This window comes from Taudactylus pleione, unplaced genomic scaffold (assembly GCF_031769625.1).
Source record: "Taudactylus pleione unplaced genomic scaffold, aTauple2 ptg000540l, whole genome shotgun sequence".
Taxonomy (NCBI): Eukaryota; Metazoa; Chordata; class Amphibia; order Anura; family Myobatrachidae; genus Taudactylus; species Taudactylus pleione.
The window spans coordinates 1215088-1229434 of NW_028284942.1; the positions used below are offsets into that span (position 1 = coordinate 1215088).

At 43.6% G+C, this 14347-nt stretch overlaps 2 protein-coding genes across 2 annotated transcripts in view; one reads left to right on the forward strand and one right to left on the reverse strand.

Annotated features, from left to right (window-relative positions):
- Positions 1-14347, reverse strand: part of LOC148500910 (uncharacterized) — a 542640-nt gene that overhangs the window by 420746 nt on the left and 107547 nt on the right. The window contains 1 exon segment of the mRNA XM_088451185.1: positions 5442-6478. Coding sequence (XP_088307311.1) covers positions 5442-6478 — 1037 coding nt within the window.
- Positions 1-14347, forward strand: part of LOC148500914 (uncharacterized) — a 243827-nt gene that overhangs the window by 93036 nt on the left and 136444 nt on the right. The window lies entirely within an intron of this gene.

Consider the following 14347-nt stretch of genomic DNA (forward strand, 5'->3'; position numbering starts at 1 on the left):
AGATACTTATCAGCCGTCAGAATTTCATACACAAAGCTATAGAAAATAGTTGGCTAATATTTATTATACGAAAGAAGAACTGTTTCAATAATTTAGGACTGTGTGTTATTGTTTTAAATAACATATTGGAGTATAGTTAGATTTTAATCTTATTCTTTTTTCATAGCTAATAGAGGAATTTGAACTAGTGAAAATGGATTTAAAAAATACAAGTCAATAAATAAAAAACATTTATACAAATACAATAACAAAATTATACAAAGAAAAACATTTAATGTATTGTTTAATTTGTCTTAAGCAAAGTATTTCTTTTTTATTTGCATCAATAAGAAATAATGTATATTTCATATTTTTTAGCTTGTAAATGTTAAACTAAAATTTTATGTTGACTTGCTAAATTTATGTTGATTTGCTTTGTGAATAAAACATGGCTTGCATTATTTTTTTAACTTTAAATAAAAAATAATAAACATAAGTCTTTATTGTATTTTTTATCAAGATATGTAATATCGACTTGCCATATAAAATTAAACATGCATGTGTTTGTGTATACAAACACAAATGCAGGTCCGTTTATAGGGGCAGGCGACCTGTGCAATTGCATAGGGCGCTCCGCTCCTACCCCTGCTGACAGGAACGCTGGCCTCTGAAGCTACCGGAGGCTAAAGAAGCATTTACTTCAGAGAACAGCAGGATTCCCAGTAGTGCACTGCGAGGGTGAAATCATTGTTACACACGCGGTGCAGAGCCTACCCTGTACACCCGATGGATAAAGTTAGATCAAGACAGAGGCACAAGGCAGCAGCAGCAGTAGCGGCGCTCAGAGGTTGGAGAAGACAAAGTGGTCAGGTAAGTAATACTAAGTAGGCTGGGGGCGCGGCATACGGGGCACTACTATATGTGAAAAAAACAACGGGACAATGCATAAGTGGCACTGCAAAAGGGTCAAAGCTACAGGAGGCAGTGCATAAGGGCCAAAAATATAGGAGGTACTGCATAAGGGCCACAAATACAGGAGGTACTGCATAAGGGCCACAAATACAGGAGGCACTGCATAAGGGCCACAAATATGGGAGGCACTGCTTAAGGGGCATAAATACAGGAGGCACTGCATAAGGGGCATAAATACAGGAGGCACTGCATAAGGGCCACAAATACAGGAGGCACTGCATAAGGGGCATAAATACAGGAGGCACTGCATAAGGGCCACAAATACATGGGGGCACTATTGCCTGAGAGCCAGTGGGGGGGCAGCCTGTGAGCTGAAGGGTTGGAATGGCAAGGGAGGGGACTGGAGTGACACATGTAGGAGCTGAAGTGTGTATTAAGTGAACCTTGCTCTTTCAATGTATTTTATGTGGTTCTGGATTTCAAAACATTTAATTTACCTGCTGTTAAATTTTTTTTTGCTGAGTGACGGCTTCCACAATTGCTATATTGGACTCCGCCAGGGATATTTAAAGAGGGCACTGGGACACGCTATCGATGGTTAATGGAGTGCACCCTTATCTGTGTGTATATATATATATATATATGTGTGTATTAAAAATGTCCACAGCAGAAAAGCAGGCCTACTACATATTTGCTTCTAAAGCTAGAGGCAGGACTAAAGACAGACGTCTATATTCAAGGTCTGTCTAGATCTAGATGCCAGAACCCCGACGGATGGCTTCCAGAATGAAGGTAAGCAAAACTATAGTAGCTGTTAGCTATGGGGGGAGGGTTAGTTTTAGGCCCCCCATGAGGTTTAAGATTAGGCTAGGGGAAAGGAGGTGATTATGTTTAAACATCCCCCTTGTAGGGTTAGGATACGTATCCCGTATATACATTATGTGATTACAGGAAGCGTGTTTAAAAACTTTGATTAAAAAAAACAAACAAAAAAGGGTATAGTTAGGTATGAAAATGGGATTTTGTTAGCATTCTCTATTTGGTTTCTCGGTATATTATCTATCTAACTTGCCCTCTAATAAGGGACAGGTATGGCCGTTGTAAACGGGATGGCCGGCTATTTTTAGATGGTGTATGAAGGCAGAACTCGCGCATTAGCCTGGGGTTAGTCATCTACATTGCCGTCTGTTACATGGCGGATCTGGACAATTACGGGACTTGGCGAGACTCCTCTGACTGATGTGACTTCTTGGTTGGCGTTTGTCGGTATTGTGACAGTGAAGGAAGATTGTTTACTTGTCGGTATTGTGATCGGTATTGTCATAGTTATGGATGTTTATATGGGAAATGGGCTTCAGACTGCACACCTTGAACATATATATATATATATATATATATATATATATAATTGGAGGTACTACCTGTGGAGACAATTGATATCTGCACAAAAAAAAGAAGTACAGGTGCTCAACTCCAAATTAACTGATTGCATATCAATAAATAAATTTTTGCAATGAATAGAGGTTTTTGGCATAATCTTGGCCAAGGTTATGGGCCTACCCACCGCTGCCGGGTAGGTTCCTAACATACTAGGATTCAAATCCAGAGCGCAGGACACCCCCAAACTGGCCCAGCCAAGCCACCCCAGGGCACCGCCAAAGTAAGAAAAGTGCAGTGTAAAAGGGATAGTTAAGAGCAGCTTAGGCTGCATATAAAGAATGAAAATAAAAAGTGAAGTACATATATAATAAACAGTGAAGGGTTAAAATGTGTTATAAAGGAAAAATGTGTTATAACACATTTTAACCCTTCACGGTTTGTTTACAACACAGCATGGGCCTGATTCAGCAAAGAACACAGATGCGAATTTGCACGCACCCAGTTGTTTTGCACTGCGCATGCGTATGAGTGGCAGTGCACCCGCGCAAACCGCCCAATGCAATTGGATACCGATCGCAGTGAGCACGCAGTCTCATTGTACATTGATTGACAGGAAGTGACCGTTCGGCCATTACAGGCACATTAATAATTAAGCACCTGCGATGGAAGATGCAGCCTGAGCTCTTACTGCGTGCAGGAAGTTTAGCAATTCTGCGGGAGGGTCAGGTCAACCACTATTGTGTGCATGGGTTCGATGTAGAGACAAACTTCTAAACGGAAATCCCAATGAAACAATTGAATATATATAAAAATCATGATACAAAGATCAGTAAATTATGAGATAATAAGTGAACAAGAATCCAAATATGTAATGAAGTAAAATCCAGTTCTCCCCAGTAATTTATATCTTACCAAAGATACATAAGGATCAACAAAACCCACCGGGACGCCCCATTGCGGGAACTGACTCAGTTTCCTCTAACCTATCACACTTCTTCGATTCATTTTTACAACCAGAAGTTATCAAATTGAAATCCTATGTAAAGGATACAATGGATGTAATTAGAAAAATATAGGGAATTAACCTTATGGAAGAAGCTTTTTTGGTTACAGAAGATTTAAGTGCATTGTACACAATTATTGACCATGAGGCAGGAGTTAAGGGTGTAGAATATGCATTGAGAAAGAACCCTCTTTTTAATGATAAAAAAGCCATTTTATTAAAGAAGCCATTTTATTCATTTTACAAAATACCTATTTCAGGTTTGATGGACAGTTATATTTACAACTTAGGGGGACTGCTACGGGCACCCGTTTTGCACAATCTTATGCCAATTTATTTATGGGATGGTGGGAGGAGTCAACAATATGGGAAAATAATGATTTTATTCACAATAGGTTTATGGGTTAGATATATCGATGATATATTTTTTATCTGGAAAGGGACAGAGGACAACCTTCTTTTATTTTGTGACATTTTAAAAAACTCTTAATATTAATTTAGTTTTTAACAAGAATAAATAGATTAATTTTTTAGATTTAATAATTTATAAAGGAGATAAATTAAACAACAAAATTTACAGTTAACAAACTGACAGTAACGCCTACATATACACCACCAGTAATCATCACCCGAGGTGGCTAAAAAATGTCCCAAAGGGCCAGGTTCAGAGAATTATAAGAAATTGTACCAAAGAAAATGTATTCCAACAAGCAGAACTCAAAAATAAGTTCATTGTAAAAAGATATGATACAAACTCAATTGAAGAAAATATTGAAGAGTTGAAAAAAATCCCCCAGAGAAATTTGCTGGAATGCAGAAAACCACAATCGCAGAATAATCATCCAAGACTCCCTTTCGTGTCCACTTTCAACAATCAGTGTCATTCAGTGAACAGATTTTTTAAAAACATTGGCATATTTTAACCTTTTAAAAGATATTATTACCCCTGTACCTGCTTTCACATAAAGAAAAGCGCAAAATATGAAAAATAAAATTGTGAAAAGTGCAATCCCAGAAAAAAGGAGCAATAGAATAAAAACCACTGGATTCTATCGATGTGGAAAGTGCATCCCATGTAGGACCCATCAACATCAAAAATGTAAGGAGACCTATTCATCAACAACCACATGACAGGTTTTTAAAATACAGGATTTCATTACCTGTGAAAGCACTAATTGTATATACATTATAGAATGCACTTGTAATCTCAAATATTTGAAAAACAAAAAGAAAATTAAAAGATAGATGGGGGAACATGAGGAGTATTAAAAGAGGGTATGAAAATCACACACTATCTAAACATTTTAAATTAAAACATGCATGTTCTACTTCAGGTATCAAACATATTATAGGTATTAAAAAAGTTGAGGGAAACTGGAGAATAAAAAAATCAGATATCTGTCTAGCCAAAACGGAAATGAAAACCATATATGAGCTGAGGACCCTGGAACCTTTAGGGTTAAACAGCGATTTTGAGCTTAAATGGTTTTTATAAATTCATGAATTATCTTATCGGCTTATGTTTTTTTTTTATATTTTTTACTCACATTTATAAGTATTTATGTACTCGTATGTAATGCTAGATGAATGTTCTCTATAGTAGATATGGAATTCACTATGACAAATGTATTCTCCTTTTATATATCATTTAAATGTTTATTTTTTAAACCATGATGTCATTTTAATGTGGGAGGTTTTTATTATCTATCCCATTTCTTATAGAAAAGTGTTGTCTCCTAAGTACATTACCCATCCTGTCTAAATAGATGGAAGGTCTTCCGCCCATACTGCCCATGTGACTTGATGGGCGTGACACCACACACATGCGTGATACATTCCAGGCGTGTGGACATCACGTGAGCGGAACGATCCACGTGTTCACAATACGCTCGATGCCGATGACGCACTTTAGATGTATTTCCGGTGCTCCACCACGTGGTGGAAGCGTTTCAAGTGTTGGAACGCACTCGGTGGTAAGGATTCGATCGAGAATTACGGCCACTATTAGATTCTCCTCCATTTATAGGAATGGAGAACGGGAGTTTTAGCACTTATTCCTTTCATACCAAATTGGTTAATACTTGATTAGAATAAGTGGTTTCTCACCTGTGTGACATTTCCCACACTCAGAACATGGAAATGGTTTTTCACTTGTGTGACTTCTCACATGTGTGACAAGAGATGATTTCTCTGTAAAACATTTCCCACACTCAGAACATGGAAATGGTTTTTCACCTGTGTGACTTCTATGATGTCTAACAAGATCTGATTTCTGTGTAAAACACTTCCCACACTCAGAACATGAAAATGGTTTTGCACCTGTGTGACTTCTCTGATGTGTAATTAGATATGATTTCTTTGTAAAACATTTCCCACACTCAGAACATGGAAATGGTTTGTCACCTGTGTGACTTCTCTGATGTGAAATAAGATTTGATTTCCTTGTAAAACATTTCCCACATTCAGAACATGAAAATGGTTTCTCACCTGTGTGACTTCTCTCATGTATAACAAGATGTGATTTTGTTGTAAAACATTTCCCACACTCAGAACATGGAAATGGTTTCTCACCTGTATGACTTCTCTCATGTATAACAAGATGTGATTTCTGTGTAAAACATTTCCCACACTCAGGACATGGAAATAGTTTCTCACCTGTGTGACTTCTCTGATGTATAATAAGCTTTGATTTCTGTGCAAAGCATTTCCCACACTCAGAACATGGAAATGGTTTCTCACCTGTGTGACATCTCTCATGTCTAACAAGTTGTGATTTCCGTGTAAAACATTTCCCACACTCAGAACATGGAAATGGGTTCTCACCTGTGTGATGTCTCTCATGTGTAATTAGATGTGATTTCTTTGTAAAACATTTCCCACACTCAGAACATAGAAATGGTTTCTCACCTGTGTGACTTATCTGATGTCTAATAAGAGCTGATTTGGGCGTAAAACATTTTCCACAATCAGAAGTGACTGTATCACTGCTATGATCTGTACTATGTGCAACAATATGTGAGTAACCAGAAGTACATTCTTCAAAAATAGAGGGATCAGATGGTATATCTGCACTAAGAAGTGATGGATGTATATTTAGGGTTAGGTAATTTTCTTCCGGAGATCCTTGTGTGTGGTTATCTTCTAGTTTAAAATCTGGAGACAAAATGAGATGTCCCTCAGAGGTCTTCCTTGTATTCTCTCCATCTGGTAGAAATAAAATAGTTATCCAAGTATCCCACAGAAAAGGCATCATTAATTAATATTATTCTCACCCCTATTTCCAGAGGTTTGTGCTTAGTACAACATCATGCAGAACACTCTGGGCTTCTACCGTTCACACTCATACACATAATATAGGAGAAGAAACAAACCTTACTAAATAGAGCAGAACCCTAGGACTCTAGGCTCTTTTTACTATCCCAGGAGCCGGCCAGCCCTAGATAATGCCCAAGGGGGAACTTTCACCCGGTTCCCAAGTTCTAGGCAAAGGGTGATAGATCTATCCCTCACTTTTGACACAAAAGAAAAGGCAGAAAAAATTCCTTAGTGCTAATAAAAAACTTACAAAATACTAATAGATTAAGGATGTAATATATCCTATATATAAATTTAATAGAAAATTGTATATTAGTCTATAGGGAAAAAAATAGCGGCTAGGTAAAATGAGGAGTAGTGCTAGTCCCACAAAAAGTAATAAAAAAAGATGAAAACTGTGCTAATAAAGATAAACGAACCCTGCGAGGCTGGCACTCTGTGTGGTTTCAATCATATATCTTGCTGTGGTGCCCTCCTAGAGTGTCTGCCCACTCAATATACAGATTCGGAGGTATAGGCGGCACTTATCCAGACTTGTAATAAGTATAAAATACGTCCTTTATTTCCAACTTTTCTGAGGGAGTACCTCCATCTTAAGATGGAGGTACTCCTTCCAAAACGTTGGAAATAATGGACGTATTCTATACTTATTACAAGTCTGGATGAGTGCCGCCTATACCTCTGAATCTGTATGTGTGTGTATATATATATATATATATATATATATATATAATAACTTTATCTGTCTAGTTATATAGCTCTACCTATTGTAATAAGATTGGGGCAGGAGGTCCCACTCCTGGGGTAGATGCAACCTGCAAACACACAGCAGTAAGGAAACAGAACACGAGTCCAGGGTTTTCCTACAAGCTAGCCTCAGCTAGTTTATATTGTGCAGTATAAAATGGAAAATATACAAATCCTAGCACGAAACAGATTCCCCCTCTCAAAGTGGTAGGGCCTATTTCCCTCACCACAAGCATAGGCACAGTATTTAAAAGTAGTACAAGAGCCAAACCTGACACAGCTTATATGAGCTCTCACAGCTGCAGGCACTAATTAGCCTGTTCTCAAGTTGAAGGCCAGAAAATCCCGAAACTCTCATCAAGCAAAGGGTTTAAAATACATAGGTCAGAAACCTTGGAGAAATATATTTGCCATTTAGCACTTTACCAGTGCTTCTGTCACAGTATATCTATTTTACAAGTCGTCCTGAGTGCTGCCGTAGATGCTATATATTTATTCCTCTCCTGACTGGGAAAGGTAATTGAAGGTCACCGGGCGCAGTACCGGAGGCAAGCGTGGGTGTGTCGGCATTACAGAGTACCATACATATGGTAGGGCAGTGAGAAATCAGGAAGCACCCATGTTGTAATAAGAAAATACAAAGATAGCGTTCCCGCTAGGCTGTTTTAGCGGGGCGCGGCACCCTGCCCTCCTTCTGGAGGGCAAAAAGCACCCTGCCCTCCAGGAGGAGGGCAAAAAGCGCCCTGCCCTAACAGCCTGCGGGAGCCGTTCTCACCCACGGGACGCAGTGTCCCGTGGGTGGAGAAACATGCGGTGTCCCGGTCACCGCCGGAGAATAGACGCCGGGCGCATGCGCCCGGCGTCTATTCTCCCTTTCTGCAGCGCCTGGGGGCTGCCCGGCATGTCCGTAAGCGCCGGGCACGCCCCCAAGTATGACGAAAAGGGGACGTGTCTTATAGACAAGCCCCCTTTTCATAACCACGCCCCCTTTTCGGTCGAGCGCGCACCTTCGGCGCGCACAAGATTGCCCTCTCTGGCTCCGGCCAGCCCGCCCGGCCAGTTGCCTGCCCGCCGTAGCTAGAGGGAACACTACAAAGATAGAAAATATTTATGAAAAAAAATGATTCAAGACTATAAAAACTTCTAGCTTATATAAGCCTCATGAAATACATGAAAAGCATAGATGCTGGTATCATTGCATTATCTACAAAGATAAAATTGTGAATAGGTACAGTATTTAGACAATCTGTTTTTCATCTGGAATTGGTCCTGTGACCAGATAGCCGCTGCCTCTACTCCCGATCACAGATTACTGGACCTTGGGGTATCAGGGATCCCTGCTTACCATCAGTGACCGCTTGTCACTGACTCCAACCACTGCACAGTGGGTGGGTATATAGCTGCCACCTCCGAACTCCCACCATTGTCGTTTGGAACCGCTTTTCCTTATGTACACTCAGACTCCTACCTCCGGCACCTGGAACCGCTTCTGCTGCGTATGCGTTAGCTAGCTGCGACCACACCCCGATTGGTGTCGGTTGATTTCTCCTGACCCACGCAAAGGAGCAGGCTCTGCAGGGTAGCTGGCAAATGGTTTGAGATTTGGAGACGTTTGCATCAATAAAGAACAGCTGGAGAATGGAATAGCGCTTTTTGCAATTCTGTTGGTCGCAAGATTCAGATGCAGTTGTACGGCAAAGATGTTTATTGCTCACAGACTTGAAAAAGATCTTCCCTTTAGCTTTACGGGGGTATAGTATACATAGATGATACAGCAGTCTTGATATTACAAAGATATACAAGGTTTCACATTTTTACCAGGTATGCAGCCTTCTTTTATGCCACTCCAATACACAATACCACAGGGGTTAAGTCCGCCCTGTGGTTTCCAACCAATCACCTTAAGTGTATGTCCTGTGCATGTGCTGGCCACATGCACATTTAACATTGTCCCCTATGGACAAGGGGGAGTGATCACTCCCCTGTGCCTGAGCCTACCTGGTGTTTTAGTCGCCACCCAGGAGTTGGCTCATCTAGGGCCGGGGGAGGTTTACCCCCAAAACCGTCTACCAGGAATCTGCTGTTGGACCAAGCCTGCCACCCCTGCCTGAATCTGAGCTCCAGAGGTGGACAAGCAGGGTCCCTAGGCATGGTTTCCTGGCCACAGAGGGGAAGCTCTTTTGGAGCTCGCTGAGAACAATTATCTGGCTGCATTAGCCAGCTTCCTATGCACATCCTCATACCACTTCCAGGCATTAGGCTGCATAGGTGGCACATTTATTGCTCTGGAAGGGGCTGGAGGATCCAGCAGCCCACTGAGAACTCTGGAATCCCTGGCCAACCAGGGAAATCAAAGGTAAGTGCAATTTTCCTTAAATAATACATTTAAAATCATACATTAAGTATATACCGTTAAATTAAATGTTTATATTGTACACATATGCACTCTGTGCCTGTGCCCCACATCAGGCTCTAATCACTGCAGCCCTGCAGCTTGGGTTCTGTGAGCTCAGCTCAGTGCTGCACATACAGTTTAAAGACATTTTTATTTAAACCCATGTGTTTTTGTATACTCTGGGCTAAGTGCTGGGCTTTCCTAGACCGGAACTCTTGCAGACTGAGCTCAGGGCTGGGGCTCTCTCAGTACCGGGGGTTACCAGAAGCTTGCTTGCCTGGTCCCCCAGCGCTCCCACCCCCACTGCTTAGTCGCAGCCTCTGGAGCTCCTGGGGCTGGTGGCACAGTTAACTCCTGGGACAGCGCACCGGTCCCCAGTAGCTGGTACACAGCCCCCTCGGCTTCTCCTTCGTACTGGGGTACCGACCCCCAGCGTGCAGCTGCCGCAGTCCTCCCCTCGGTGCAGCACATCAAGGGTTAACTGGCATCCACGCTGAGCCGTGGATCTGGGGCGTCGGGAGGTAGGCCGCCAACCCCCAGCGTCAGCGCACAGTGCCCCACGGTACCGTGCACCAGGGGTTAACCAGCGCCATGGAGGGAGCCGGCTAGCCTAGTCCCCCCTGCAAGCAGTGCTTAGCCCTGCAGTCTGGGACACTTGTCCTGGCTGCAGCGGCTTCCTGCTGCCCTGGAGCCCAGGGAGCTGTGCTTACGGCTCCAGGCAGTCAGCACACAGCACTGCAGCCTTGCTGTGTAGCTGTGCCACCGGGAGCTAAGCTCCCATCCCCAGCATAGAGCACTCAATGGCTCCTTACAACCTCCCCCCTGACACCGTGCAACGAGGGGTTAATACTGCCGCGGTCGTCAGAGGAGGTCCGGGCCACGGAAGACTATATAAATACATTTTAATACACACCCAGCACCGTTAAAACATTTAAATACAGAGCGCCTAGCACCTGTTACATTTAAAAATGGCGCCGCAGCACAGGGGGTTAACCCTTTCAGAGCCGCGGCCATGATTCACGTGTGGCCAGCCTCCGGCCACAGGTCCCATGACGAGCTGAAGGAATTTCTTATTTATATGAACAGTAATTCTCTAAATCTGGAGTTCACAACCACCTACAGCACAGATATGGTGGTATTCCTGGATCTTGAAATTTACATAAAAGAAAACAGTATACAAACAAGACCCCATATCAAGAAAGTGAATGGAAACAATATGTTGGCATACAACAGTAATCACCATAGACAATGGGTAAATATTCCAGGAGGACAATTCCAATGCTTAAGACAAAACTGTACAGGTGACCACATCTTCATTGAACATTGCAGAGAAATGAAGAAAACTAATTATCCAAAAGGGCTACAAAGAAACAGAATTACAAGAACAAATAAACAATATCTCAAAAATAGAAGAAAATAACTAAATAATTACAACTCAAAAAACCAACAACAGAAACACAATCCATTTGCGCGTGCGTCTCACATAAATTCTCAACGCACGGACCACATTCAGGGAAGCCTCACCTGGTGAGAGACTAGAACCCTGAAATGCTGGAACTACTATTTCTTCATTAATAGGAAATTTAGACACTACTTTCGGAAGGTAACCCTCCCTAGTACGTAGTACTGCTCTATCTTGATGAAATAACAAGAACGGCTCATGGAAGGAAAGCGCAGCTAAATCCGACACTCTACGTGCAGATGCCATAGCAAGAAGAAATACCGTCTTTGCTGTTAGCCACTTGATGTCTATTGAATTTAAAGGCTCGAACGGAGGAGCCTGTAAACCCTTCAGAACTAGAGTCAAGTCCCATGGAACAACCGGGGAAACGGAGGGAGGCTGAAACATCAACACCCCCTGAAAAAAGGTCTTTATATCTGGTCTCAGAGCAATTTTATGTTGGAACCAGAATGAAAGAGCAGACACCTGTACCCTCAAAGAGGCCAGGTGGAGCCCTTTTTCCAGACCGCTTTGAAGAAAATCAAGCACTCTGGATATCAGAAATTTCTGTGGGTCATACCCTTTCAGTTCACACCACTGAAAGAAAGTATGCCAAATTTTATAGTATATACGGGCTGAAGATGGTTTCCGTGCCTTCAGCATCGTCCGTATAACAGACTCGGAAAACCCCTTCTTCCTCAAGACGGAGGCCTCAAGAGCCATGTCGTCAACGATAGCCGATTAAGATCCGGGTACCAGCAGGGACCCTGCAGCAACAAATACGGTCTCAATGGCAGAGGCCATGGAGTGTCTATGGAGAGAGATCGTAGATCTGTGAACCAGTGCCGTCTCGGCCACGCCGGAGCTATTAATATCACGGTGCTGACCTATTGCTTCATCTTTCTGACCACTCTGGGAAGAAGAGCAAATGGGGGAACAGATATACCAGCTTGTAACGCCACTTTACTGTCAGTGCGTCTACAAACTCGGCTCTCGGATCTCTTGTCCAGGATCCGTACCTGGGAACCTTGTTGTTCCTTCTTGATGCCATCAGATCTATTTATGGTAGACCCCACCTGTCCACAAGATTCCGAAAAACCTGTGGATGTAGGGCCAACTCTCCTGCATTTATCTCCTGCCGACTGAGAAAGTCGGCCTCCCAATTCAGAATCCCCGGAATGAACACGGCAGATATCGTGGGAAGATGAGTCTCTGCCCAGACCAAGATTTTTGATACCTCTGCCAAGGCAGCCCAACTCCTTGTGCCCCCTTGATGATGTAGGTAGGCAACCGCGGTGCGATTGTCCGACTGTATCTGCACCGGCCTGCCCTTTAAGATTTCCTGAGCCTGCACTAAAGCTTTGAATATAGCTCTTAGTTCCAGGATGTTTATCGGTAGCCGGCTTTCCGCCACTGACCACTTTCCTTGGAAAGTGTGTGACCCCGTCATCGCCCCCCAACCTTGAAGACTGGTGTTGGTTTTGACCAATGTCCAATCCGACACCCAAAAGGGGTGACCCTGTCTGAGATGCTTTGTCTGCAACCACCAGGACAGGGACAACCGCAGCTCTGGAGAGAGACGCAGCAACTGAGACCTGATTGTGCGATGATCCTTGTCCCAGCGAGACAGAATTAATTGCTGCAGAGGTCTGGAGTGGAATTGAGCGTATTCCACCATCCTGAAGGTTGCCACCATCGACCCCAGGACTTGCATGGCCACTAGAATCTGCCTGTTGCGAAGCAACCTGCGTATTCGTGATTGTAAGGCAAGAATCTTCTCCTCCAGCAGATATATTTTCTGCACCACGGAGTCCAATCTTGCTCCCAAATGACACATCTGTTTTACCGGACAGGGTAACTACTTTTGCCAGTTTATGATCCAGCCATGACTGTACAGACATGATACTGTCAGCCTCAAATGATCCTGTAACTGCTGCAGGGACTGCCCTAGCAACAGGAGGTCGTCCATGTAAGGCAAAATCCTGACGCCTTGTCGTCTGAGGCATGCCATCATCACCGCCATCACCTTGGTGAATACCCGAGGGGCTGTGGACAGGCCAAAAGGTAGGGCCTGGAACTGAAAATGTTCCCCTCCTACCGCAAAACGAAGACATTTTTGATGAACCTGTGTGATTGGTATGTGGAGGTAGGCATCCTGTATATCTAAGGATACCATATAGTTCCCCTGCTCCATTGCCAACACAATCGATTGCAATGTTTCCATCCTGAACCCGGGGGCTCGAACAAATTTGTTGAGCTCTCTCAGATTCAGAATAGGCCAGTACGACCCGTTCGGTTTTTGAATCAAGAACAGATTGGAGTAAAACCCCTCTCGGAACTGATTCTCTGGCACCGGAATCACTACCTCCGATGCTAGTAAGGCAAGAATTGCTTTCTGAAGGGCCAAAGCTCTTTCTGAACCCTCCTGTGGGCTTACACAAAAAAACCTTTGAGGAGTCCTCCAAAACGTCAGGGCGTACCCTCGGGAGACAATTCCTCGAACCCAGGCATCCTCCATCGTGAGGTGCCAGGGCACCGAGAACCGAAGCAGTCAGCCCCCCACCCTGGGATCCCCCAGGGGAAGGCCCGTCCCATCAGGCCACTGGTTTATCCTGGACCCTAGATCCTGGACGTTTGTTCTGGCAGGGCTTCCTAGGTCCTGCCTTTTTTGGTGGAAATCTCGCTGAGGGCTGACCCTTGGCCTTGCCCTGCGGCCGAAACCCCCGAAAGGACGCCCCTCTCAGTTTAGACGAGGTTGCTGATGGCAAACCTGCCGTCTTTGAGGCTGCCATGGAGGATACAATTTTGTCCAATTCTGGACCATAGAGAACACCCCCTGTGAATGGAATCGATTCTAGGGCCTTTTTGGACCTGGCATCTGCCTTCCAATCCTTTAACCAGAGAATCCTACGTGCCACCACGGACTCCGCTGAAACCCTGGAGGAAAGGATCCCTGCATCCAAGGTGGCATCCGCCAAATAAGAGGCCCCTTCTCTAATAAAGGAGATCATATCCAGTTGCTCCTTAGAGGCATCTGGTAAAGACTCCGTTAAAGTTTTGGCCCACTCCTCAATAGCTCTTGCTACCCAGGCAGTGGCCATAGCTGGGCGGGTGGCTGTTCCTGTCAGTGAGAAAATTGATTTGAGACAAGTCTCCAGTCTCTTATCCGTGGCTT